Source organism: Condylostylus longicornis, unplaced genomic scaffold, assembly GCF_029603195.1.
Source record: "Condylostylus longicornis isolate FDR11 unplaced genomic scaffold, ASM2960319v2 ptg000055l, whole genome shotgun sequence".
Taxonomy (NCBI): Eukaryota; Metazoa; Arthropoda; class Insecta; order Diptera; family Dolichopodidae; genus Condylostylus; species Condylostylus longicornis.
In genome coordinates, this window is record NW_026578024.1 from 13,585,581 (window position 1) to 13,610,981 (window position 25,401).

Here is a 25,401-nt window from a genome sequence, read left to right on the forward strand (position 1 = left end):
TTTACATTAAGTGCCTCACAAAAGCTTTATTTTTCTTTTCTTTAAATACTCCTCTAAACTAAATCAACACTCACACAAATCAAGAATATTATTGAAGACTTCTGCAAAGCCCTCAATTTCATATAGCATATTTCTTTATATGTAATTCTAATCTAATCTAACATAACCTAGAACTAACAGTATGCATTTATAAGACCGTCTTATTTATTAATTCCTGTTTTAGTTTTAACGTTATTTTTTATTTTACTTCTATATTTTCGTTAACTTTTTAAAATTCATTAAAGCTCAATTGTATGTATGTGTGTGTGTGTGGAAGAAGTTTTTCTTTCCGTTTTTTTTTCTTTCCTTCTTTCTTTCTTGTCGTTTTTTTTTTCAAAATCGGTTTTCCATCTAATCAATATAACAAGTGTCTGTCTGTATTATTATGTTTGTATGTAGGTATACGCTTTTGTTTTTCTCTTATATATTTTTGATTTTCTTTATTATTATTTTTTTACACAATTTTCTTTATGTTACAATTTTCATCATATTAATAAATTTGTATATTGTGTTTTTCTTCTTCTTTTATTTATTTTTTTCTTATATACACTCATTATTATTACAAATATAACACATATTATCTTCGACTTATGTGTATATGTTGTATATTAAAATCATATAATATTATAAATGGTGACTAGTATAACTGGTAAGAAAAAATATAACTGTTAAAGTATAATATTTACCAAATTTAGTTTTAGTTTATTTTCATCTTTAATTCAAGTAAGACGTACGTTGTATATGTAAAAATATTGTACACGCGATTATTCGGATTTTAATTATTTTTAATTTTCTTTCTCTTTTTATTTTTTTTTTTTTTTTTCAAATTTAATTACAAATTAAATTTTTATTAATTATAATAATATAAAGAGAAAAGAAAAAAAAACATAATAAAATTAAAGAGAGAAAAAGAGAGATTGTAATAATCATAACTTTTACTCATATTCAAAATAAAAAAAAAAATTAATGAGCTTCTCATGAATTAAAAGTATTCGGGTTTACTTGCTTATTTTATAGTTACTATTACTAGTTACTTACTATATTTCCCTACATCATACTAATTACCGTATTTAAAACAAAAACAACATTTAATTTAAAAAAAAAAATTTACTTTTCTTCAAACTATAAAGAAAGGTCATAAAATTTAAAAGATTTTAAGTGCAGTGATGATGTTATGAAAATCATAAGAGAAACACAGACCTACCTACACAAATAATTATAAATTAAAAATTTAATTAATATACCATAAATTTAAAAGTGAATTTAAAGTAATTAAAATCGATTAAAATTTACAGATACATAAAATAGAGTAAAGGTGTAAAAATATAGTCAAAAAAATTCAAAAAAGAAAAGGGAAATAAATTAATTTTATAACATAGAAAAAGTTTTTAATTTTTCAAAAAATCTTTCGAATTGAATTGAGGTACCTTTTACATAAATTTTAAACTTGAACAAATTATTGCTGTTATAACGCAAAACGCAGAATATAAACGCAACACACCCGAAATGCAAATTAATTAAAATTTAATTGAGAATTTTAAAAATTCGAAATCGTGTGCATATATTCTAACGCTTACTTACCATTTATTTAATCATCCTTCAAAAAATATTCACCTCGTATCGAATTCGACATAAATTTTGAAATAAACAGTTAATAAAATCGAATTTCTATTAACGCGCCATCTATATGTCACCATAGAGCGTGGGCTTTAATAAAAAATATGAAAATAAAAACTTGATATTAAATTTATTAATTTGAAATTCTTTTGGAAATTAAGAAAAGAAATAAAAATTAATATTAAATTTAATTTAATTTTTAATATTAAACTAAAAAAAAAATTGTTTGTTTTTTGTTATTTTTTTTTTTAACAAAAAATTTAAAAAATTAATACATTTTTTTATTGTTTAAAAAGGGTGTTAGAAAAATTTTGAATAAAAAAATTTTTATAAAAAAAAAAGAGAAAATTTTTTATAATAAATTTTTTAAATTGCTGCAAAAAAAAAAAAGAAACAAAATAAAATATGAAAAATAATTAAAGAAAAAGTTTTATTTAAACAATAATTTTTAAACAAAACAATTAAAAATAACAATTATAATACAAGCAAACACACGACACAACACACTCCGTTTTTTTTTGTTCGTTTCACATATTCGTGTACTCACATTATAAAATTTAAACGAATGAATATAGAAATGGAAAAGATTGAGAATTTTAACTGTTAACCATAATTTTATTTAAATAATAATTAATTAAGAGGATCAGTATTTTTAATATTTAGTACACACACACGCATACACACTATATTGGAGTGTTGAATAGGAGAATTTTATAAAATAAAAAAATAAACAAACAAACAAAAATCATTATGAATTTAACTGGGATTAAAGTTATTAAAATTTTAATTTGGATTACATTTTTAATTCATTGTGTTACAAAAGGTAAAATTTGAATTTTAAAAATTTATGATTTTTATTAAAATTTTATTTCAATTTTTAATTTATGAGAAAATATTATAGAAATAAAATTATTGAGCTAAATTTAAATTTTGTTGAGTTTGCAGTAAATAGGTGTAAGTTGGCCTCTTGGTATTCGATTATATTCGAATGTCATTTTTTTTTATTGCTAGTGCAGTAAAATCTAAAGAGAAGAATTTTTTTGTGACATATTCGAATACCAATCCTTATTAATGAATTTTCGATATCTAAAATGTTTATTCGTTAAATAATTATCCAGGGGCCACTGCTTATGTTATAATACACGACGTGCATTGAAATATACGATGTACAACCGTTAATAAAAAAAAAGAGTTCTACTATTAGACTGTACCACAACCGGTTAAGTAGACAAAGACTGTTAAAAGCAGATTTTTTTTATAGACTTTAGTGAAGGCTATAATTTCAGTTACAGTTATTTTAGGTATAGCTGTACTCCTAAGTATGCGCTGAAAAAGTGCTGCATTAGGTTACTTAATGGGCATAGAGCGAGTTTCTTAGGTAATATAGTTCGATTTTTCAAAATTTTTTTGTTTTTTTTTTTTTCATAAATAATAGGTTTTTATTAATTTTGGTGATATAATGACATGGTAGCTATTCAAAATCTTTAAATATTTGCGAAGCATGATTCGCAGCTGATTTTAATTTTGTTCAAAAAACTTTTTAGCTTTTACGGTTTGTGGTATAAATTAGAGTTAATCCTTGGTAAATAATTGAATCAATAATATTAATATATCAAGAGTCTCTTACAGTGCCTTAATTTAGAGCCTTATTACCGGAAACACAGGTACTTCGGGTTATATCGTTTCGTTTTCTCCTTGAAATTTAGCCCTTTCCTGTTTCTTTGTGTTTTGTTATTAACTTTTTGTTCTGCACCGCCAACATCTTCTGAAATTTAATTTAATGTACTTATTTTTATAACGTTTTCATGTAAAAATTGATTTATTTTTTTAAAATTTACAACTTTTTTAGGATAATGGACTCCGTTTTAATGGTGTAATGGTGTAATTTAAAGTTTTAATTGAAAATTTTGTTTAAAAATCATGGCGATGTTATTTCAAATTAAAAAATACCGAGATTATTAAAATCTTAAATATTTTTGCTCTTTTAATAGTAATTAATAGAAGAATTTTTCGAGTTTTGCTTGGTTTATATCGAAGAGATTACTACATGTCTTGTAATTTATTTCTATCATTAATATATATGAAACACTTAAATTCCTGAATGACAGACTGATTGCATCAATTTAAAGATTGACAATTTTGTGCTAAAGCTAGGTTACAGTATAAATTGTATAAAAATTCTTTTAAAAAAAATTTACTGCAAAAAATTACACTAAAAGTTAAAGTATCTTAAGCAGTAACAAAATTCATTATATTAAATATTTATGAAGTAGAAGGAATTTTTAAGTAAATTTGAGGCTGGTTATCAATTTACAACTCCTTGGTGCTTCTGACTATATGTAGATAGCATTGTGCTTTTCAAATAATCGATAGTGTCTCGCCATTCATAAGTAATTTATATAATTCATGCATGATCTGGAATTTTGAAAATTTATGAATTAAAACATTAACTAAAAACTGTTAAAATACTTTTCAGTTATAGCGTCTCCAATAAAATTTACGAATTTATTAAAAATTTTACAATTTCGTTACAATTTTTTGCTAATAAACCTGCACACTTATACACAAGTTATATAACATGAGTGAAAATTAACGTTTATTTAAAATTTTAACCTCTTTTTAATTTTTTTTTCTTTTATAAATCGTTTTTAATTTAAGAAAACGATAATGCAATAATGTTTGTATACAACAATTTTTTTGTCGTCCAATACCGTTATTATGATTAAAAAATTAAATAAAAAACTTAAGATACGCGATATTATTTTTAAGCGATAATCAAAAAATTTAATAGATTTAAAATGATTTCTGGTTTTGAATTAAAATTAAATTTTGTAACACCAAGCTCAATTAAGATGAAATAATAAATTTTTATGCAACTTTTCTGTCACACTATAATTATGTATAATGACAAATTTTGTAAACTACGTTTTGGTTGCGCTTAACATGGATTCAAGTCCCAAATTTAATGTAAAAATAAATCTGTAGTAAAAATTTTTGTATAAGAAAATGATGTACATATGTTTGCTGAGCGCATATATAACATACATAACTTGATATACATAATATAACACAATTTTTGTGCATAAACATAGCTTGTATAAATAATAGAACGCTTTGTCCCATAACATGAACCTATAAAGAACCATAATTCTCAGAGATATGTGATATTAGTAATGAGTTCATTTACTTGGACAGACATGATTCAAAAAACGTGTTCCAAAGTTTTGCCGAAGAACTTAAGTATAAGAAAAAATGTTTGAAATATATAACCTTTTGACTACACTAAGAAAGGAGCGTCCAAACAAAATAATGACCTTTTTTTGGACTTTTTAGATCTTTTGTTGCTTCTTAAACTTTTATTACAAGATAAATGAGTAGGTTTTTCGAATTAAACCGGTAAATACCTATTGTTCTCAAGATATCAAAATTTCTTTAATAAAGGGCGAATTTTCCTAATAAAAATTTAAAGTTTTTACTATAACTGCACTCTTGCCACTTACAATTTTAAATTACAATCCTAAATAAAGTTGGGTCAAACCAATGGTTTGTGTTGTAGCACTTTTCCCTTTAGCAAGTGAAAATTCTGCTTTTAAATACAGTCTATGTATACCTATCACACATTCTAAAAATTATTTTCATTCATACGCAAAACTCTTTCTAGGATTGCATATATTTAGGATGATACATACATGCAGTCTTTGAAATAAAGCAAAAATTAATATAAAGAGGGGTTAACATAATACTCGATTTTAAGGTTTAATTATGTGAGTTAAGAAAAATAATTATATTTTTTAATGTCATGGAATTTACCGTTTGCTTTTTGTGTTTATAGAAATTTGAAAAAGCTTGCGGTTTCGGAAATATAAGGTGTCAAAAATTCAAATTTTACAAATTTCAAGTGGCAATAACTTGAGAGGGGAAGGAGATGGAAAAAAATTTTCTTCCAACGAAATGAACTATTTGTTAATGTCTAAAAGCCTATAAAATTTCAAGCTTCTACAGGTTGGGGTCTAGAAAATAAACGACATCAAAAATTTGGAAAAAACGGACTTTAGATAACGGTAAATTTGAGCGGCCATTTTGTTTTTCTAAAGTTAACCTTTAGTATACCCCGCAAGGGGAAGCAAGCCACTGCCTTTCTGCGTTTGCAAAATTTGAAAAATCTTTATGATTTCATTGCACTAAATAATTAAAGAATGGCATTTTTAGGGTTTCGGGGGGGTATTACTTCTAAAGGGGGGGAGATAGATAAAAATTTTGTTCTACGAAAATAAGTTTCTAGTAAAAATCTATGTACGTATGAAATTTCAGCTTTCTAGCTTCAAGGGTGTAGAAGTTTTGTAAACAGACACACGGACAGACGGACGGACGGACGGACAGAGTGAAACTAATAAGCACTTTTTTTATTTTGGCTCGTTTAAAGAATTATGAGGGCTGATTTTTGCAATATGTTAAGAAATTAATCCAAAAAATTATTCTTTTCTTTTCTTATTTTCAAATCGGCTTATTTTATATTAAAAAGATAACGAAATAATAGATTTAATAAATTAATAGCAGAAAATATGAAAATCGGAATATGTTCCCATAGAATTCAAAGTTGGTAATTCAAATGGAATCTCCAGATCTTTAACGAGTGTATATATACAAAACATGTGACGTTAATTGCGTGTTAAACTTCTTTTAAATATTAAATACACTGAAAACCAAATAATATAATAATTTAAATAATTTTCATAATTCCTTATGAAAAATTCCTTTAAAAACTTTAAGCTATAAGTATCAATGTCGCCTCAAAAAAATAATATCACGGATAAATTTTCCCAATGAAATATTATTGAACTATAAAATTGAATAATGTTTTTGAGACTTAGTGAAAAATTACTAGATACTTTGCATATTTTCATTTATAAAATAATTTTTAAAACTAAAAGACATTTTTAGATCTTCATAAAATTTTAATTTTTTTAATATAACCTCACATTTTTCTACATTTTTTAACTAACATAACTATAAATTGAATAAAATAGATTTACTTAATTTTATTTAATTAAATTCACATGCATAAATTTTAAAATAAAATGTGATTTAATAAATTTAATATTAATATATATAGGTGTGTTATCTATATTTATCGCATGAACTTAATCTTTTCAGATTTAATCAAAGAAAAGAAAAAATTATAATAAGTAAATCCTTCAAAAATAATATATTTTTTTCAAAAAATTTCATTCTTAAATTAATATTTTTAATAATTTTGTAAAAAGTACGCACGTGTAGTACAAACAAATGCATAAATTTTCAAATATCTAAATTTTGTCTTTGTTGAATTTATAAAACTCTCCCATAAGTATATGCAAATTTCATAGGCACATACATCCATAATAAATAATCGCGCAAAAACCATACTACATAATTAAATAAATTTTGTTTTTCCAGGAAATTCACCAAAGTCAATAACCTTTGATGAAGGCTACTACTATTAATGATAAGATAACAATATTATTTGAAAACAACAAAAAAAAAATTACAGTTTTCTGCAATATTTGTTAAATTTTCTCATCACAAATGAAAGCCCAAATAAACAAAAAAAAATTTAATTTTTTTTCTATATAACTATAACGGTATAATGCATTATAACACAAAAATGTTATCCATTTATGTCGGTTGTCGGTTTCATCGCCAAAACATACGCTTGTATATTGGCATACAAGAAGTTTATGACCTCACACAAATTTTTCATCAAAAACCAACAAAAATCCAAAAGATTTTTGTTTCTTTCTTAATTTACAAATTTACATATCAAATATTTTTAATACATAATTTAGTTATCTATTATTTTAATCTTAAATAAAATTTAATAAGCATTAGCATTGAAATGCGCACAGCCAGGTGATAATAGTAAGTAATAGAAGTTATGAAGAAAAATTAAAAAACCAACAAAAATTAATTAACATAAATTATATGCGTTTCATATGTAAATTTTTTTATGTACACTTAGTTTCGACTAAAAATTTTACAATATCACCAAGAAAATTTGGAATATTAATAATCAATAAGATAACAAACAAAAATATTTTTTTTTTGCCTTGGAATATTGCAATTTTTGCTTTAATTTTAATAAGATAATCTTTTGGTTTAACAAACATTTTTGTAGCAATAACAATAAATCTTAAAGACAAATTTAATTTTTTTTTTTTATTTTAATATTGAATTAATTTTTTTTGTATTAGGAATTTTTCCAAAAATAATAATTATTTAGGTCAAGTTGAGAACATTTAAATTTATATATACATTGGTATAACAGATAAAATTTTTTTGTTAAGCGTGTGTATGTTTGTATGCGGTATGTAAAATAACTCTTTAAATAGCTACTATATAATTTTTTTTTTTAATTATCTGATCAGTTTTATTGGGTATTTATAATAGGAGGTAATTAAATAATAATAATATTATTATTAAATGATAATTAAACTATAAAAATCAGATAATTAAAATAGTAGTAAAAAAAAAAAATTTAATTTTATTGAAATTATCATAATCTTGTGTTCGGTTTTTTTTTTTTTGGTGTCTTGTTAAAAATTTTTTGAGTTTTTTAATTTCCTAAATATGAAAATATTGTACACACTTGTATTCAAATGCATGTGACAGGGTTGGTGACAACGATTAGCAATGCCCGACTCAACAAAACAATAGAAACGCAGGTACATAATGTACTTATAATTTTTTTTTCCGGAATACTCACACATTCATTGTGGTCATTGTGGAGTATGAAAGACCCGAGTCTGAAAGACCCGAGTGATAATATTATATAACTGATTTGAATTAGTTAGTTTTTTTTTATAATTTTTATTTTATCATTATTAATTTAATAATATTTTTACGATATTACACATTGAGGCCTGGTAGACCCCTGTGTAAGTAAATTGTTGTACGAAAATGATAAAACCTTTATGTACGCGCTAAACAATAACAACAATGTCATTTTTGCAGATTTCTGGCTATTTCTACATAATAATCTGTTGTTTTAAAAGAAGGCACATTATGCAAATGAAACGTTTTCTTACTTAAGTAACAAATTTCCTTTAGTTATACATAATTCTTCCAATATTGTGGGTTGTTTAACCCGTCCTTTCTGACGCATTGAAATCTTGAAACTTTATTAAGTTCTACACAAGAAGAATGCGTTAGCTGGGAAGAGGACTCGTTGGAAAGGTCTCGATGGCGGATTTCATTCTATCAATATGTGTGTGTCTACAAATTTATACAGTAATACAAAATTATTAAAAGTGGTAAACGAAAAAGCAATTTAAATTTGATTGGATGATATTATACGAGTATACTTTCTGTGATGACAAGGAATTGGAAAAGGCTGCAGCTTTAAGAAATTCAGCGACATTTCTAAAACTTAGCGAAAAATTTAAATTTCAAAACATACCATAATTTACGGTAAAGACTTAAAAGAAAAATTTGCTACATTTTAACAACGCTTAAAAATAGAGTTGTAAAATTTACATTTCACAAACTATAAAAAATCTTTTACTGTTATTACAATTTACAATAATAAAGATGTTACTTATTTTTCATCATACTAAATCAAAACAAGCTACTAATTCAAAAATTAAATTATGACAGATTTGGATAATATTTTTATTCATCATCTTTTAATCTATTTTTATTTAAAAAAAATCTTCTTTGTATTCCCAATAAATCTTAAAGAAAAGAAAATTTATTATTGAGCTATGCAGATGTAGCAAGTGTACTAAACTATACACTCAATATTTTTATAAGTTTTAATTTCCCAAAGAACTAACTAGATATGGTACCATATTTTTCATTGTCTTCATACATTACAAGTATATAGAGTTAATAAACTCGGGGAAAATCATTTTCGCATAGTTATTCTAAATGAAATTTTCGCTATGTTTTTTTTTTTTCATTGCTTTGCAATTTTAGTTTTTGTGCATGAAATCAATAACACTTTTAATTTTTCCGTTTTTTGCTCTAAATTTTCTCACATTAATCATATTATTATCTTTACCTATGAACAAGATTTAGAAGACAAAAATTTTATGCTTTTTTACGCAATTTCCACCTATTCTTTTGATATTTTTATAATTAAACATCTTCTTGTGTGTATGTATATGTAGGTACTTCTACTGTAATGTAAAATTTTATGAGCTAAACAGAATCTTAAATGTTATGTAGATAGAGTAGTGCAGTGTATTGATATCAATTCAAATAATTTTTATTCTTCTTAGATTTTTCGCTGAAAATTCCAAAAAGGGAAAATCTTTAATTAACATAAATGAACTATTTTGGAATACTATACATATAGCTACATATACTTATTATACAACTGTACATATTATTATTCTATGTATATACATAAAATTATTGCATTCAATTAAAAAAAATTTCGAATCTGGGTTTCTATTACACACAATAATGCAATGCAAATTCTAGTATAGGAATTTACCAAACATACATACATACTAGTGCTTGTATATTTTAATAATATTCAATGTGTGATGCCTTTGTGCAAAATTTGTAGATATGTAGATAGAGTATAGAATACGAATTTATAGAAAATAAGTAAAAATAGACGAAGAAAAACATATTTCTTAAAGTTTATAAGAAAAACAACTTGAGGTGCAACAATTTTAAATATCTGCCTTGAGTGAAAATTCGTGGAGTTGCAGCAAATTTAAAAAAAAATGTTTAAAGTTCCCAAATAAGTGATAAAAATAGAGTAACTAAAAATATAAAATGCCGTTTGCAAAGTGGGCTTTATTCATATATGCAGCATCTAATGTGTAAATTATATGAATTAAGAATCAAATTTGATTTTTGCAGACTGCATTTAACTCGCACAACGTTTAGTTAAGTTATCGATTGAAGAACGCCATTTTGTCAACATTACTAGCGACATTTACATAATTGTATTTAAAAGTCGGAGTAATTTTCGAGTAATCAACGTTCTCTTCATATTCCTTTTTTAGTCTTGTTGGAAATATCTACATTCCAGAAATGAAAATTTGAGTATATCTATTTTCGTGGCTCCCGGTTCTCTGACTCTAGATACCAATATTAATTATGATTGGTACCAAAATTTTGAACATTTTTCAGTTTTCTACATTTATTGGACATTTGTCAGCCGGGTTATGCGAAAATATGGAAAGAACATTTCTATATTATTTAAAATAAATAAAAGAGGACTTTTCAAGCGAGTGCTACCGAGCTTTGACGCACTAAATATTTTTATAGTTTGTACTCAATTCGCAGATCGGGCGAATTTTTACAGGATTTTAATTAGATAATTTCAAAATAACAAGAGAACTTTAAAAAATGTAATTTTTAATATGAGGGCATACCTCAATATTATTACAATATAAAAAAAAATCTTACTTACATGTCTTCGTACACAAAATCTTGTTGTACATACGTACATACCCCATCAAACAGAAATGTGTAATAAGACAGATGATCTCCCGAAAAAGGTATCAACTCTTTTTTGTATGAAGTCGAAAAAAAACCTTAAAAGTTACAATTAAAATTTATAACAATTAAAAAATTTTCACACAATTCATCGTTTTCTTGTTTTATTCGAATATTTTTTTACAATTTTCGCAGATTTTTTATTACATACTTGTGCTATAGAGAATGATGATGAATATTCTGTTAAGCCTTCAACATTTCAAATAAAAATTTTTCCTTTTTTTGTAAATACCATGTAATTTTGTGAGATAAATAACTTTTGATAGCGATTCTAAAATCGAAAGCATTTTCATTACTTTATGTGCACTCATTCATTAATGTACCATGGATATGGGTACTCAGTGTTGTTTTCTATATTTTTTACATTATGTTGTGAGATCTTAAAACTATTAACATGCGTAAACGTAAACTTAATTTATGGCTTTAATTATTTGACGTAAGAATGTGACTGTATAAATGTAAAATTATTTAAGTAGTGTAATAAAATTAGTAAATTATTATAAGAAAATTTAAAAATTTTTGGCAAAATAAGAAAATAAACTTCAAAATAATTTTCATTTTTTGCATATGAAAGTGAAATTAAGATTTGAACAAAATGATTATTTTGAATATGTGCTCTTTAAACCAGAAAATTTTGTACATTTTTATGATTTTCACAACTAATTTAAGTTTAGATGTTAAATATGGGCGCTTTCAACATTTTATATTAAAAATTTCATCAAAGATGAATCTTTATAATGATTTTGAGAAAGGTGAAGATAATAATTTTAAAAAAAAATTTATAACTACAAACTCTGTACTATTCAAATAAATATTTTTACATGAGTCTTGAAAATTTTAATGAAAGCAAATACTTAAATTAGGCTATCTACTTATAGTTAATTATTTTAAATTCCACACAAAATATTTTGAAATCAGTTTAATAGAATAGATAAAGACAAGCTTTTTGTTACCTAGCTTGAAAAAAAAGATGCAATTTTCTAATAAAAATTACTGCGTTATGAGAAGTTATAAAAAAAAATTAATTTTATTATTCCTGCATTAAAAATAAAATCGGATCAAAACAATGTATTTTAGAGTAGCACATTTCCCTTAAAAAATTTAAGTTGTAGAGCAGATCATCGTACCTTATTTTCATGTTCATAATAATAGAGAAGGAAATGTATTTCCTAAGCGTCGATCGAAACGTTGGTCCCGAAACATTCTGCGGTTTAATGCCGATTATTAAATGAAGTAATGAGGTAAAATTGTTTATTTTGCCTATCTTACTATTAAAGAAAATACTATAGAAGTAGGAATACTATAGAAATATTATACTTGAATTTCTGTAGAGGTAGGTGCAAACAGTAGTAGGCTTATTTAAAATTCAAAATGTGCATAAACTGATACTGTTGACAAGCGGTATTGATTTTGATATGAATAGGAAGAAATGACTGAGCTTATATTGCACGACAATCACATGTTGAAATTTCGAATTTGTTTGCAATTTTATATACGCTGGAAGTCCGGCGTAAATAATTATCAACACGTCTTAATGTGTACCCAATGAAATAACCCCATTTATCTATTTATAAATATACTGATTATATACAGAAATCATTTAAGAAATCGACAGAAATTCTCTCAACAGGTTTTTATTTATTTTGTTTATTATTGTGTTTTTGTTTGAGACCGCCATTGTCATTTTTCTAAGCTCTTGAATATAAATTAAATAATTTTAATATAAAGAGCACAGAAAATTAATTATTCTCTTATAATTTAAAATTCTCTTATAAAAAAATTAATCATGTAAATTCAACCAAAATCTAATTAATAATTTTATTAAAAGAGGTTATGTGCGTATAATGACACAGAGAAAAAATATACAATAAAAGTATCAAATACATATTTATAGGCGCTAATTAATAAAATAAAAGTAAAATTTTCATATAAGAAATTGTTCTTTCTTTCTCAACTTTTTAAATTAATTAATCTATTCATTCATAAATTTTCTTCCGACAAAAATGTAGTAACTTTTTATTACTATTTTTTATTACTTCTTTGAAATTTCGAATTTTAAAATTAATTTGTGATTGTAATTTGTTATAAATTTTGATTTATGTATTCAAAATACTAAGAGCATCTTTGCCTAAGTTTCTATAAAATTGTTTTTTTTTTTTTACAATTTGGAATTGTAAAATAATTTGAAATTCTTTTCAAATATAATTCATATTTAAATAATTTTTTTATTATTTATATTTCATTCATTTTTAGAGTTCAATATGTCACTGGGTTGGGAACACTTTCAACTACATTTTTTTTTCTATTCTCTCACCTCTATGTATCTAAATACTTATTTTATGCATTTCACTTCACTTATAATACATTTTTTTATTGTAATTATATTTCCTGATTTATTTATTAGCATTAAAAAAAATAATAATAACCGTAATTCTTTTATTTTCACTTGAACATGAAAGATTTTTATTAGTAGGTACACGTGAGAATTTCAACCTTTAAGAAATTCACTTTTTATTCATTGTACTTACACTTATATGTAGGAGCATACACAAACTATATGTACATGGAAATCTACAGCTCATAAGATGAAAAATAGTTGAAGGTGATGAAGATGATTTTATGCTATTCTCTTACCTATACAACAATACACAAAAAAAAAAATGTGCCATTATTAAGATTCAAGTTGTTGTTTTCTTATTTTTCTTAAGCCCTAAATAATTTGCAATACTTTTCTTAATTTTACATGTTGCCGAATACCGACTTAAAGAAAAATTATGCTGAAATTTGTATTGAAATAGAAAAAAAAACAAGCAACAAATAAGTAGATTTTTCACTTCATTATACCCTGCACCTTTATGAAGGGTATGTTAACTTCGGTATAAAAATGTGTACATAATATTCTAACTTAGCTTAAAATTCTGTGTTGAATTAGATAAGTTCATCCGTCCGTTCGATCGCACGGTAACTCAAAAACGAATGTTGCAATAGACACCAAACTTGCACAAAATTGTTTCTTTTCTGCAAAGGACGAACCTTTTTATTATTAGACCAATTCGGCCAACGGTTTGGGTTGTTGCCATATAACTCAAAGAGATTATTTCAAATATTTCAAAAACTAATCGATAAATTAGTATCAAATTTCATAAGAATGTGTCCAATTAGATTATACATAATATTCTGAAAATTTGAATGCAGTGGTTGCACTGGTTCGGGTAGCTGCCATACAACTCCAACAGAAAGTTTAAAATATATGGAAAAATAATAAAGTTAGATTCATGAAAATTGGTGCAGTTGTGTGTCCGATTATTGGCCAGAGATATCCGTCAAGTTTCTACAGAATGGTTTGACAGGCTCTAATAATTGCCATGAAACATTAAAACATTACAAACAACACTGAAAATAAAATAAACTTTAAAAAGGGTTCGGACAGGGTATAAATTCAATCGATTTATACCGGCTGAAATAATTTTGCTTGTTTCTATTTCATTTTATTTTACTACATATGCTGCAAACACATTCATATGTATAAATATAAAATACTATATTATAAAGAAAAGAATAAGAAAAAGAAGAGAAATAAGAAAGACTTGGAAAAAAAAAAGAATTTTTTTCTTATACTCCAGTTACAATTTAACATTGACTTAGATTAGAAATTAGAGCGTTAATGTAATGATACATATCTTAAAAGTATACAGGCTTGTATATAGTAAAATATGCAAATAAATACAATTAATATACATACTTACAATATACAATCACATTATATAGATTATTGTAAACTTTTTCTTCCGTTTTATAAAATAATATAAAAACGAAAAATGTAGATTAAAATACAAAAAATTAAATTAAAAAAAAAGAAATTATAAAATGAATATGGCGGGTAATCTAATATTGAATTTACACTTAGCCAACGAAATGTTTAATATTTTTTTAAAATTTAGGGTAATACAAAATTTATTGAAATAAAATTGAAAAACTTTCTGTAGCAACAAGGCAAAATTGTATGATTTGGGTTGAAATCATGTGTTCAGTCCTTACTGTGAAAACAAAACCAAAGCGGTGAGCAGCAACGGCGTACGATGTCTATTATTAACTTAGAACATGAGCGGAACGGCAAAATCAATTGAACAGTATTTTGCTCACAAAAATGCAACACTGAGATGGAAATACGTAGATAATTTACCATTGGCGGTGAAATTCAATTGGTAATTTTGCTTGATTCTGGACAAACCTATTTAAATAAGTATGTACATATGTGTATTCTGTATAGATTCTGACATTTTGCCGCTTAAAATCACTCTTGTTCTGATTTCTACTTAACTTGGTTAGGTTTTAATATTTAGAGCAAAAAATACGCTACTGCGGCCGTTCACAAATAAAAAGGCCTGTTTGTAACAAATATTGTCAAAAATACATTAAAAAATCCTAAATTAAACGTCAAATGATAAGTTAAAGCTTGTCAAATTAAAAATAAACAAACAAGTCATTTTTTGTGTTACAATAAAAATATTTTAGATTGTGTATAACAGCTGCAACAAAGTTTTATATTTTTTTTTTTTGAGTCTGAGACCGTTATTCTAATTTAATTCTTTAAAGATGATTCAACCTTGACTTTTTGTATAAAGTCAAAATAATTACACAATACATATGTATCTGAATACTTGGTATTTGAATTAATATTAATTTAATGTCATTGAAAATTGTTCAAAAAATTTTTGGACACTCTCTAGAAATATAAAGAGAAATTTTAATAAATTTTGATTAAATTATTTGAGAAAGTGAGAAACTTCTGTGTTCAACATGTTCTCTCAACACCTTGCCCTGGCAAGCCCTTGCATTTGATGCACATATAATAATTAACTCGCAATTTGTAAAGAAATCTGAATTTAAAGTGGTAACACAGAAAAATCCAACACTGGGCACTCAGAAGTAAATACTTTGCTTATAATTCAATTTATTCAAATTTGTCAATGTCTTTTAAAAATTATTTTAAACATTTTTGGTAATGTACTATTTTTACTTACTGGTTCATTTATTTACACTATTTTACTTTTTTAACTTTCCGTATTGTTTAGTGATCCGATTAAATATTATTAGAATTTTCCTAAATTCTACTTATCAAACTAGCTGTAACCATTTCAATAATAATATAGACTTAGCAAATCAAATTGATTTTTTCACGGATTGTTAGATTTGTTTTAAAAAGAAATTCTTAATAGCTATACACAAAAAAATAAACTGTTACACCTTTTTGTATAATATATATATATATATATATATATATATATATATATATATATATATATATATATATATATATATATATATATATATTATAGGCTAAATAAGTGAAAGATGGTTGACAAGTTAAACAACTTAGTGTTATAAATTCACATAATTTATTCAACCTTGACTAATTAGCAATGTGACTGTTCTATTTCACTTGTTTTGATGTTTCATGAAAATTCTACAATTTATTAATGACAACAATCAAATTACCAGTGAAAATTATGGCACTATATTTATGAATCGATTTCTTTAAAACTATACGGCTATTTATAAATACATAATATATTTCTTTTCCTGTTTTCTGAATTTTAAAGTCACTGAAAGCTTTAAGTAAATTAGAACCCGGGAACAAAATGAGAACTTACACTGTAAAGCTCCCTCACTGTAAGAATTGTAAATTAGACATTTTTATGCATGTAAAAAATAATGAGTTAAGGTCTTGGTTTACATAAAATAATTATGCAGACATCATTTTGAATAGATTTACACGGCAGTTAGTTTAATCGAAAGAAAATAATTTTAATGCGCGTAGAAAATTTTCAATAACTTAAGAAACTTGAGTAAATTCACTATTCAAAAACTCTTAAAATACCTGTATCTCGAAAACCATTAAGGTTTGGCATAAAGTTCTAAAAGTTCAATAGCCTAAATGATCATATATTGTACTCTTTACTGAATCACTCTGTATAAACTGTTATAATTGCAAATAATTTTAATTATATACCAATTTTTCTATATTAATTTGCTCCCAATTATGTTGGTAATGATTATATCACCACTTCTAACCCATAATAATATTATTAACTTCCTGTTTGAGCTTCTTCTAAACAACTATTTTCTCTTTTTTCTTCTCAATTTTTATTTTTTTTTTTTTGTGTTATATAATTCATTAATGGTCAAGAAGCTGGAATTGAGACTGAACTAATTCACACCTTAAAAATATTGAATATGTTACATAATTTTGTTTTTTCTTTATTAATTTCGTTTATAATAATTAATTATGTATGAATATTTATAAAATTAATTTTTATTCCAATTAAAAATGTATTCTTAAATTAGAATATTCAGTTTTTTTATAATATTATTAAATTTGAATAAAAATCTCATACTAATGGGCTCATAAATTTCCGTAAATAATGTAGAAAAGAGAAAACAAGAAAAAAAAAGAGTACAAATTTTGCATATATTTTTATTACATAATTTCGTATATAACCCATTCGTAGTAATTACACTATAATTTTATATCACGCGCTGATTTCTTATTAACCGCGAAATCATACAGGTAATCTTGAAATTGTTACTATATGATTAAAAAATAGAAAAAAAACACTATTCAATAAAAATAAAAGTAGGTATACTTAAATATATTTTGAATGTAACACCCAAGAAATCGGAACAATAGAGTTCATAAATATGATCATAAAGTATGTATGCATAGTATATGTAAATGTGTCTGAATGTATATACCTATTCATGAATAGTATATACAAAAATAATGAATAAACAAGTGAATTGTAATGGGACTTTTATTTTAATTTATCCAAAAATTGATCAGAAATCATAGAGTATATAAGAAGATGACTACGACGAAACCTTATGGAAAATGAAATCATCTTCAATTTTATTTTAACTACAATGTGCCGTTTCTTTCCACTTCTAAAAGCTAGAAATTTATTTAAAAGATTTATGTGTATAAAAGTATAAGAGGAAATTACAAAATATTAACATTATTATTTTATTTTTCTATTTCTCAAAAGTTTTAAGACTCATTGAAATTACAATTAAAACTATACATGCAATGAGTCTTATGGATAATAATGTGTTGATCGCGACCAAAAGAATAATCGTATAACAAACAGTGATGTGTTCCTATTAATTTTTGTTTTTTTGCTTTTTTTTTTTTTGGAAACGGAAAAACAAAAGCAAAAGTTACAAATTTATGCCTAATTAAGTTTTTCCTTTATTTTTCCAACTAAATATTTTGTTTTTAAAATTTGCTAATTCACTTTTGAATTTAGACTGTCTGATTAGTGAAATACTATAATAAATATTAATTTAATAGTACCGTTTCGAACTTCTTGAATAACTCTACAGTCTACAGCTTGTTTTCAGCTACATTTACAAAATCATAAAATATTATTAGGAATTTAAAGAATAGTTGTCAAATGTAGTCATTGGAGGCATTCTCGAAAGATCTTAACAAGTATATTTTGGAAAACCAAACCTGCCGAGATACTAAAACAAATTCGAAAAGGTTCTAGAAAAAGGGTGTCAAATATACTGGAATGGAATGTTGTCAAACAGATCTTAGATAGTTTTGTTTGGGAACTTTTTTGAAAATACTTCTTCGGGATCCTAAATGTCGAAAAACTTCACCTAATTGGAAAAACTAAGAAAAGAATTCAAATAAATATTTTACAATTGCCGCTTAACAATGGTTCACATTCCATCAACTTCCCAATTATTGTCATCATGGATTACAGAGCTAATACTCGTATCATATTAAAATTCTCATTTTTTCTCAAAATAACCATTGAAAAATTTTGATTATTTAATACAGCAGCTGAACTATAATCACCTTCTTAGAAAAAGTGAGTGTATAAATTTTCACTAAAAGTCTCATGATGTATGATTCTTTTTTATTGACTGCGCCACTATGATTCTGAAAGGTATAATTTTCTTAATTCAAGAATTATGTACCTATAACAATAAGAGAAATTACAAGCCCCAGAGTCCGACACCCTGAGCGCAATAACCAAATCATCTACTTATACTATAAAGGATCACAGAAATGGCGAAAGAACCTCATCCTATGCTGGCGCCTTTCTCAGCGGAAATATAGAGTGTATAAGCAGCTATAATGGATTTAATAATCTAGTTAATTCATTTGTTTGGGGTGTTAATAAACGGAACATGCCAAATTTCACCCTTGCATTTCTAAAAAGGCATAGAAATTCAGATAGTAATTCCTATCACTTCAAGATTACTTAACATACCACTCACATTTTATCTGTAAATAATGCATTTTAAACGAATAATTTTATTATGCATTATGCTTTCAATGATAAGATATACTGTTATTATGTTAACGGTATAATAGTTTACGAATATTTATTTGATTTTTCATTTATCGTTTTAATTTTTTTAATCTTAGTTACGGTGGACGAATTATTAACTTGATTCATAAATGCTATGATCCGTAATGAGCGACGTATTCTCTATACTCTGTTATGCTTCGTTTCATTTAATTATTATTATTTTTTATAATAATTATTTTATCTTCTTATTATTATTTTTATTTTAATAACGAAATCACCTGAAATTTTAAATTTTTTTTTTCTTTTTACCTTAAGAAATTTTCAAATTTATTAATAATTTTAATATATGTTGCGACTGTATTGCATAGAGTCACCTTATGCTAGTGTACTCCTCAATTATGTGACAATTTTCTCACACATATCTAAAATCAAATTTTATTTGTTATACTGCTTTTGTCATTTTATTTCTATTACGATTTTTATATGACAATATTATATTATTCTTACATACTGTACCTAGATATGTTTGTAACGTATGCTCAATTGTATTTGTCAAAAAAAAAAAACAAAAAAAAAAGTGAATTTTCACTTTTGAATTCATTGACCGAAGTACCGTGCCGCTATAAGAAAACTATATGTATATGAGAATGTTAACAAAACAAAGGTGTCAAATTATACAACTTAAAGCCTATAAGTCCAATTATATTTCTGTTTTAATTTGCGAAAATATACAAGATAATGGGTAATTTATTTGATTTCGGAAATGATCGTGTCTTAAAGAAAACGGTTTTTCTTTTTCTGAAATTAATTCACAAAAAAAAAAACTTTAATTAAGTAAAAATGTGAAATAACATTTTATATTTTTGTCATTCATCAATTGAAAAGCTGTCACAATTTTATTCATGCAAACAAATTTTATAATTATAATATGGTTAACCTGGTAATCTGGATCAAAAGAAACTGAAAGAAAAAAATTTAATAATATTGTTAATTATTCGATTGGCACCAAAAATTGGTGCAGATATTATAAAAATTTTATGTAATATGGTGTGTTTAATTGTTAATTTCGAAACAATTATGTTAATAAACTTTAAATGAAGATTAATTTTTTTTACAATTATTATTGTGAATGCTTACCAATATGTAGATATATTGTGAATGCTATATAGCACTGTCATAAATTATCATAATATTTTAAGAGTTTAAGAGAAAAACAAAATAAATAAATAATAATCCCATTGATGTAGTTTAAAACAAAAAATTTATTTGTTTTTGGTTTTTTAATTTTTGTTTTGAATAATTATTTTAACATGGTGTAAAATTTTATACGGATATAAAAATATTTTGAAGAATGAAAGCAAAAAACAAAAAAATTATTCATAAATTTTATTAATTTTCTGTATAATTATTAATTAGTTTTGGTGAATTTTATTGTAATTAATCACATAATTATTATTTAATCTCTATACTTAATATCCGAATTTATGTAGATTAGAAAGTGAAATTTACTGATTGTACGTATATAGTGTACAGGTTGTTATTGGTACTTGTATAATAAATGAAAATTATTATACATGTAATGAAAATTAATAAAATTCGGTAACACTTTATTGATAAACGTATGTAATTGTTATTCTTACGTAATTTATTTCTTGAAATTTTGAAACATAATTACGATACTGCAGGATTGAATTCAAATGTAAATTTTTTAAGCGAAAAAATTAATACGAAATTATTATAAATACGAAGCTATGAATTAATATATAAGTTAATAAAGTTGGAACCAATGGTTTTCTACTGATACTTTATCCTTGAACAAGTGAAAAATACTGCTTTTGATCACAATCTACTATGTGCTGCTACATTATTTGATTTACATACTTTTATTCATCAATGTATCAAAATAACAATGTACGTATTGTACGTATTGTAAAATAACAATGTACGTATTGCATACATTTAGGGTGAGCAACAAAAAAATTGAAAAAAGCTGTAGCATAATGGTAGAATTCAAGGGTTAATTGTATAATTTAACATAAATAAGTATATTTTTTAATGGTATGACATATATTGTAAGTTTTTTGGTTTTGGTAAAATTTGAAAAAGCATACAGTATCGGTAAAATAAAGCGCTGAAAATTCATATTTTTCAAATTTCGAGGGATCGTTAAATCGAGAGGAGATGGAGATGAAAAGAAGTTTTCTGGTAAACGAACTATAACCTTTAGAGGCGGCACATAGATAAAAATTTTCTTCTAGAGAAATAAGTTTCCAGTAATTGTGTGCCAAATTTCAGTTTTCTGTCTTAATAGGTAAAGAAGTTTTGTTAACGGATAGTCGGAGAAAATGGCGAACGGATAGAGAATAGAACGGACCTAGATATAACAATAAAATTTAAATGCCTACTTGTAGGTACTTACAAATTCACAAACAACTCTTCACTCAAAACTCTCAATTGTTTTCAATGACAATTAAATTAAGCTGATGTCAAATCAAGAGGAATTTCTATCCATTTTATTGGCAGTCTCTTATGTAAATCGAGGAAATTTCGACTATTTTGCTCTTAATTTGTAAAAAACACACAAAGTACTTTTCTTAATAATCCAGTTACGATTTTTATTTGAAATTTTGTCATATTATTCCTGAAACAACCCTGACAAATATTTTGACAGTTTTTATTGTCACAAATTTTTTAATGAGAAATCTACTTCAAATTAAATTAAACATTTACCCTGTAAAACGTATTTCATTTCAATTGTAAATAAATGCTGTAGTTATATAGAGTAGAGCACTACTCTCTTATCGGATTTTATTAAATAATTAAAAACTAAATGAATAAATTTCGAATTTAAAATCCTAATCAAAAACTAATCAAATATTTTAAACCATTTTGTAATACAAATTAGTGATTCACTTAAATAATATAATTCAATTAATTAATAAATATTAATTTCTCCAATTCTAAAATAATTAAATAGACCGATCATTTATTCTATAAACTATAATTAAATGATAATGTAGTTGTTAAAATAAAAAAAAAAGAATTTACCCACCTTTAATAGTAATCTAGGCCTTTCTTTAATTTGGAAAAAAAAATTACCACTAATAAATTTCAATGTAAAAAAAAATATAAAAATTTCCGTATAATATTTTTTTTTCCAAATTATCATCCAATTTATTTGAATCAAATTAATTGAAAAGAAAGGAAAAATAAATTTATAATAAATATAATGAAACGCATAAACCCGTGAACTACGTGATGTTAATGAATTTCTTACAATAGTGCAGTAATTAATTGAATAGTGTGTTACTGTTAAATAAAAAAAAAATAAGCAAAATATACAAGAAATGCAAATATACAAACATTTATTCGTATATAAATTTAATTTAACTTAATTGTAATAATGGTGGTTATAGGTGCAGATTTTTATATTCAAGAAACTTGTTAAGTTTATTCATAAACTTTGTGTATATTGTAATGGTATACATAGTATTATAATATACAGTTATGGTTCCGCATCAAAAAATCATATTATGTTCGAAAATATTATATTTTATTCGGTTTTATCAATAGTTTCCCCCTCAAAATAAACATTTACAACAGAAATTATACAATAACTTTAAATACAACTGTTCAATCCAACTTATGCGAAGCAATTTTACACTAATTTAAAATGTACCAAACTATTTTCCAATAACAATATTTGAGTATCACAAGCCGTACCATACATTTTTTCACTAACGTTGTTTGCACCACGCAATAAAATATTTTATTAATTTAAGATGTACCAAATTGTCAACTATTCCTGAATGTACCTAGGGGTACCAAGAATGTACAAACGTATTTTCTTCGAAAACTGTTGGGTTACCTTGTTCCAAAAATTTGTAATTCTGCAATATTAACATAATTTGAAATTTCACATATACGATTCATGCATTTGAACACAATTTTTTGGACGGAAAGACTTCGGCTTGCAAGATTTTATATTGCGCTTGGTAAAAGTTTTAAGGCTAGACTATAAGTTAGTGAGTTGTAGATTGTAGAATGTAGATCGCAGCCAGCAAAAAATCTATTGCGGCTCACATTTGATGTGGAACAAGCCCTTACAACACCCCCTCGAGCACTATCCTTTTGATAAATTGGAGAAACTTGTAAGATCCGACAGAACGCAACTCCGCCAGAGTGAGTTTACAATCCACCCGTATTTTCCTTCTCCTACTCAATTAGGTTCAGTCGAAAATTAAAACACATCTTTATTGTATTATAATTTTATTTGTTACAAATATTTGTCCGATATTTCAATTACAACATACCTGCTCTACTGTGTTTAGCGGATGATCGAAACGTGTTAACATTTAATATGATAATATCATTATCATGATCAAACCCTGTTATTGTTTTCATTTCGTTTTTCTATATACACAATAATCACGAAGATACGCATACATTTGAATTTTTTTTTTGTTTTTGCATTCACCTTTTTTGTGTTTGTGTATTTTAAATAGGTGCAGTAAAAATTTTACTTTTATTTTGATGAATAACATACAAAATATTAAAAAGATGATTGCAAATAAAAAACAATATTATCAATAAATTGTTAGCTATCAAGAGCAGTTAAAAATGTTAGCCTAAAAAAAATTTCTATAAGGAAATTGTTAAAGAAAAGCTGTCCTGCGGCATTTACATGCATTGTTTAAGTTTTCGTTATTATTATTCGCATTATGTGGTTTAATGTTAACATGAAATGAGGAAGATAGACCAGTATTATAGGAATTCATATATATGTTTACCTACATACTTACATATTTTAAATGTAAATTGTTAAATAAAGCAAAGTGTTATAATAATTAATTAATAAGTTGTTGAGTAGCTTAGAAGTTTTTTTTAAAAAAAATTTTTAAATGGTAATATAAAAAATTTAGTTTCAACTTTTATTTCCTCTTAATCTAATTAAGCTTAAATAGAAAATATGTGTTTTTTTTAAGTAAATAATAATTTGCAACAACAACTTATTATATTTGGTTTGATGGAGTATAGTTAATTGTTACTGTGAAATAAATTTTATTTTAAATTCTTAATAAAATAATTTTCTGGTTTTATATTGGTCATTGTTTCATATTACTGGACTACAAAGTTTAAATGAGAAATTGAGAGAAGGTGTTGTACGTGTGCAAGTTTTTGATCAAAGGATTGAAAATATTGAAAAAAAAAATCATGCTTCACAATGATGTGGCGTCCAATTTAGTCCATTATTTTATGATATACAGTAAATGTAATCCAACTAAAATGCAGAATATTTCATTAACAAAAAATTTCAGTATTACTAATCAAATTAAAAATTAATTTAATTAGTTCATGGTTGGAATATGCTTCCATAACTTTGAAATTATTTTCCTGAATTAAAAATCTGCACATTGAAAGGCTACATTGTCTCAGAACGTAGATTAAAAATCAATGAATCACAATAATGTGAATCTGAATTAAAAACTGTTATTATTAAAATTTAATTACTAGAATGGGGATGCATTCAAAACGAAAAACCATCTTTTAAACATATTTTCTAAAATTTAATTTCTCGCTTTAAGTCATAAAACCTCGGTTTATTTACCCATATTAAATGTTCTTATTAACTAATAATAATTTCCTATTAGTTAATTTAAATGTAACAAATAAATTTTATTAGTAAATTCTGTTAACAATTGACATACTGTTCTCAACAATCGTATATAATTTTAATGAATCTTCTTTTATTTTCAACATTGACTAGCACTAGAGCTACATGATTTTCTAAATTCAATTTTTCTTCAATCACTTTAATTCTTGCTTCATAATATTTGCACTCCTATTATACATTTTAAAATGAAGGTTAAAATTAATGAAATTTAAAATTTAATAAAAACTAAAATTAATTTTATTTAAGCCT

At 24.7% G+C, this 25,401-nt stretch overlaps 1 protein-coding gene across 1 annotated transcript in view; it reads left to right on the forward strand.

Moving 5' to 3' along the window:
* The first annotated feature begins 2,304 nt into the window (after window positions 1-2,304).
* LOC129611800 (cadherin-89D) overlaps window positions 2,305-25,401 on the forward strand; it is a 54,955-nt gene continuing 31,858 nt past the window's right edge. The window contains exon 1 of the mRNA XM_055525147.1: window positions 2,305-2,479. Within this exon, the coding sequence (XP_055381122.1) occupies window positions 2,407-2,479 (73 nt within the window). The 5' untranslated portion in view covers window positions 2,305-2,406. The remainder of the gene's footprint in view (window positions 2,480-25,401) is intronic.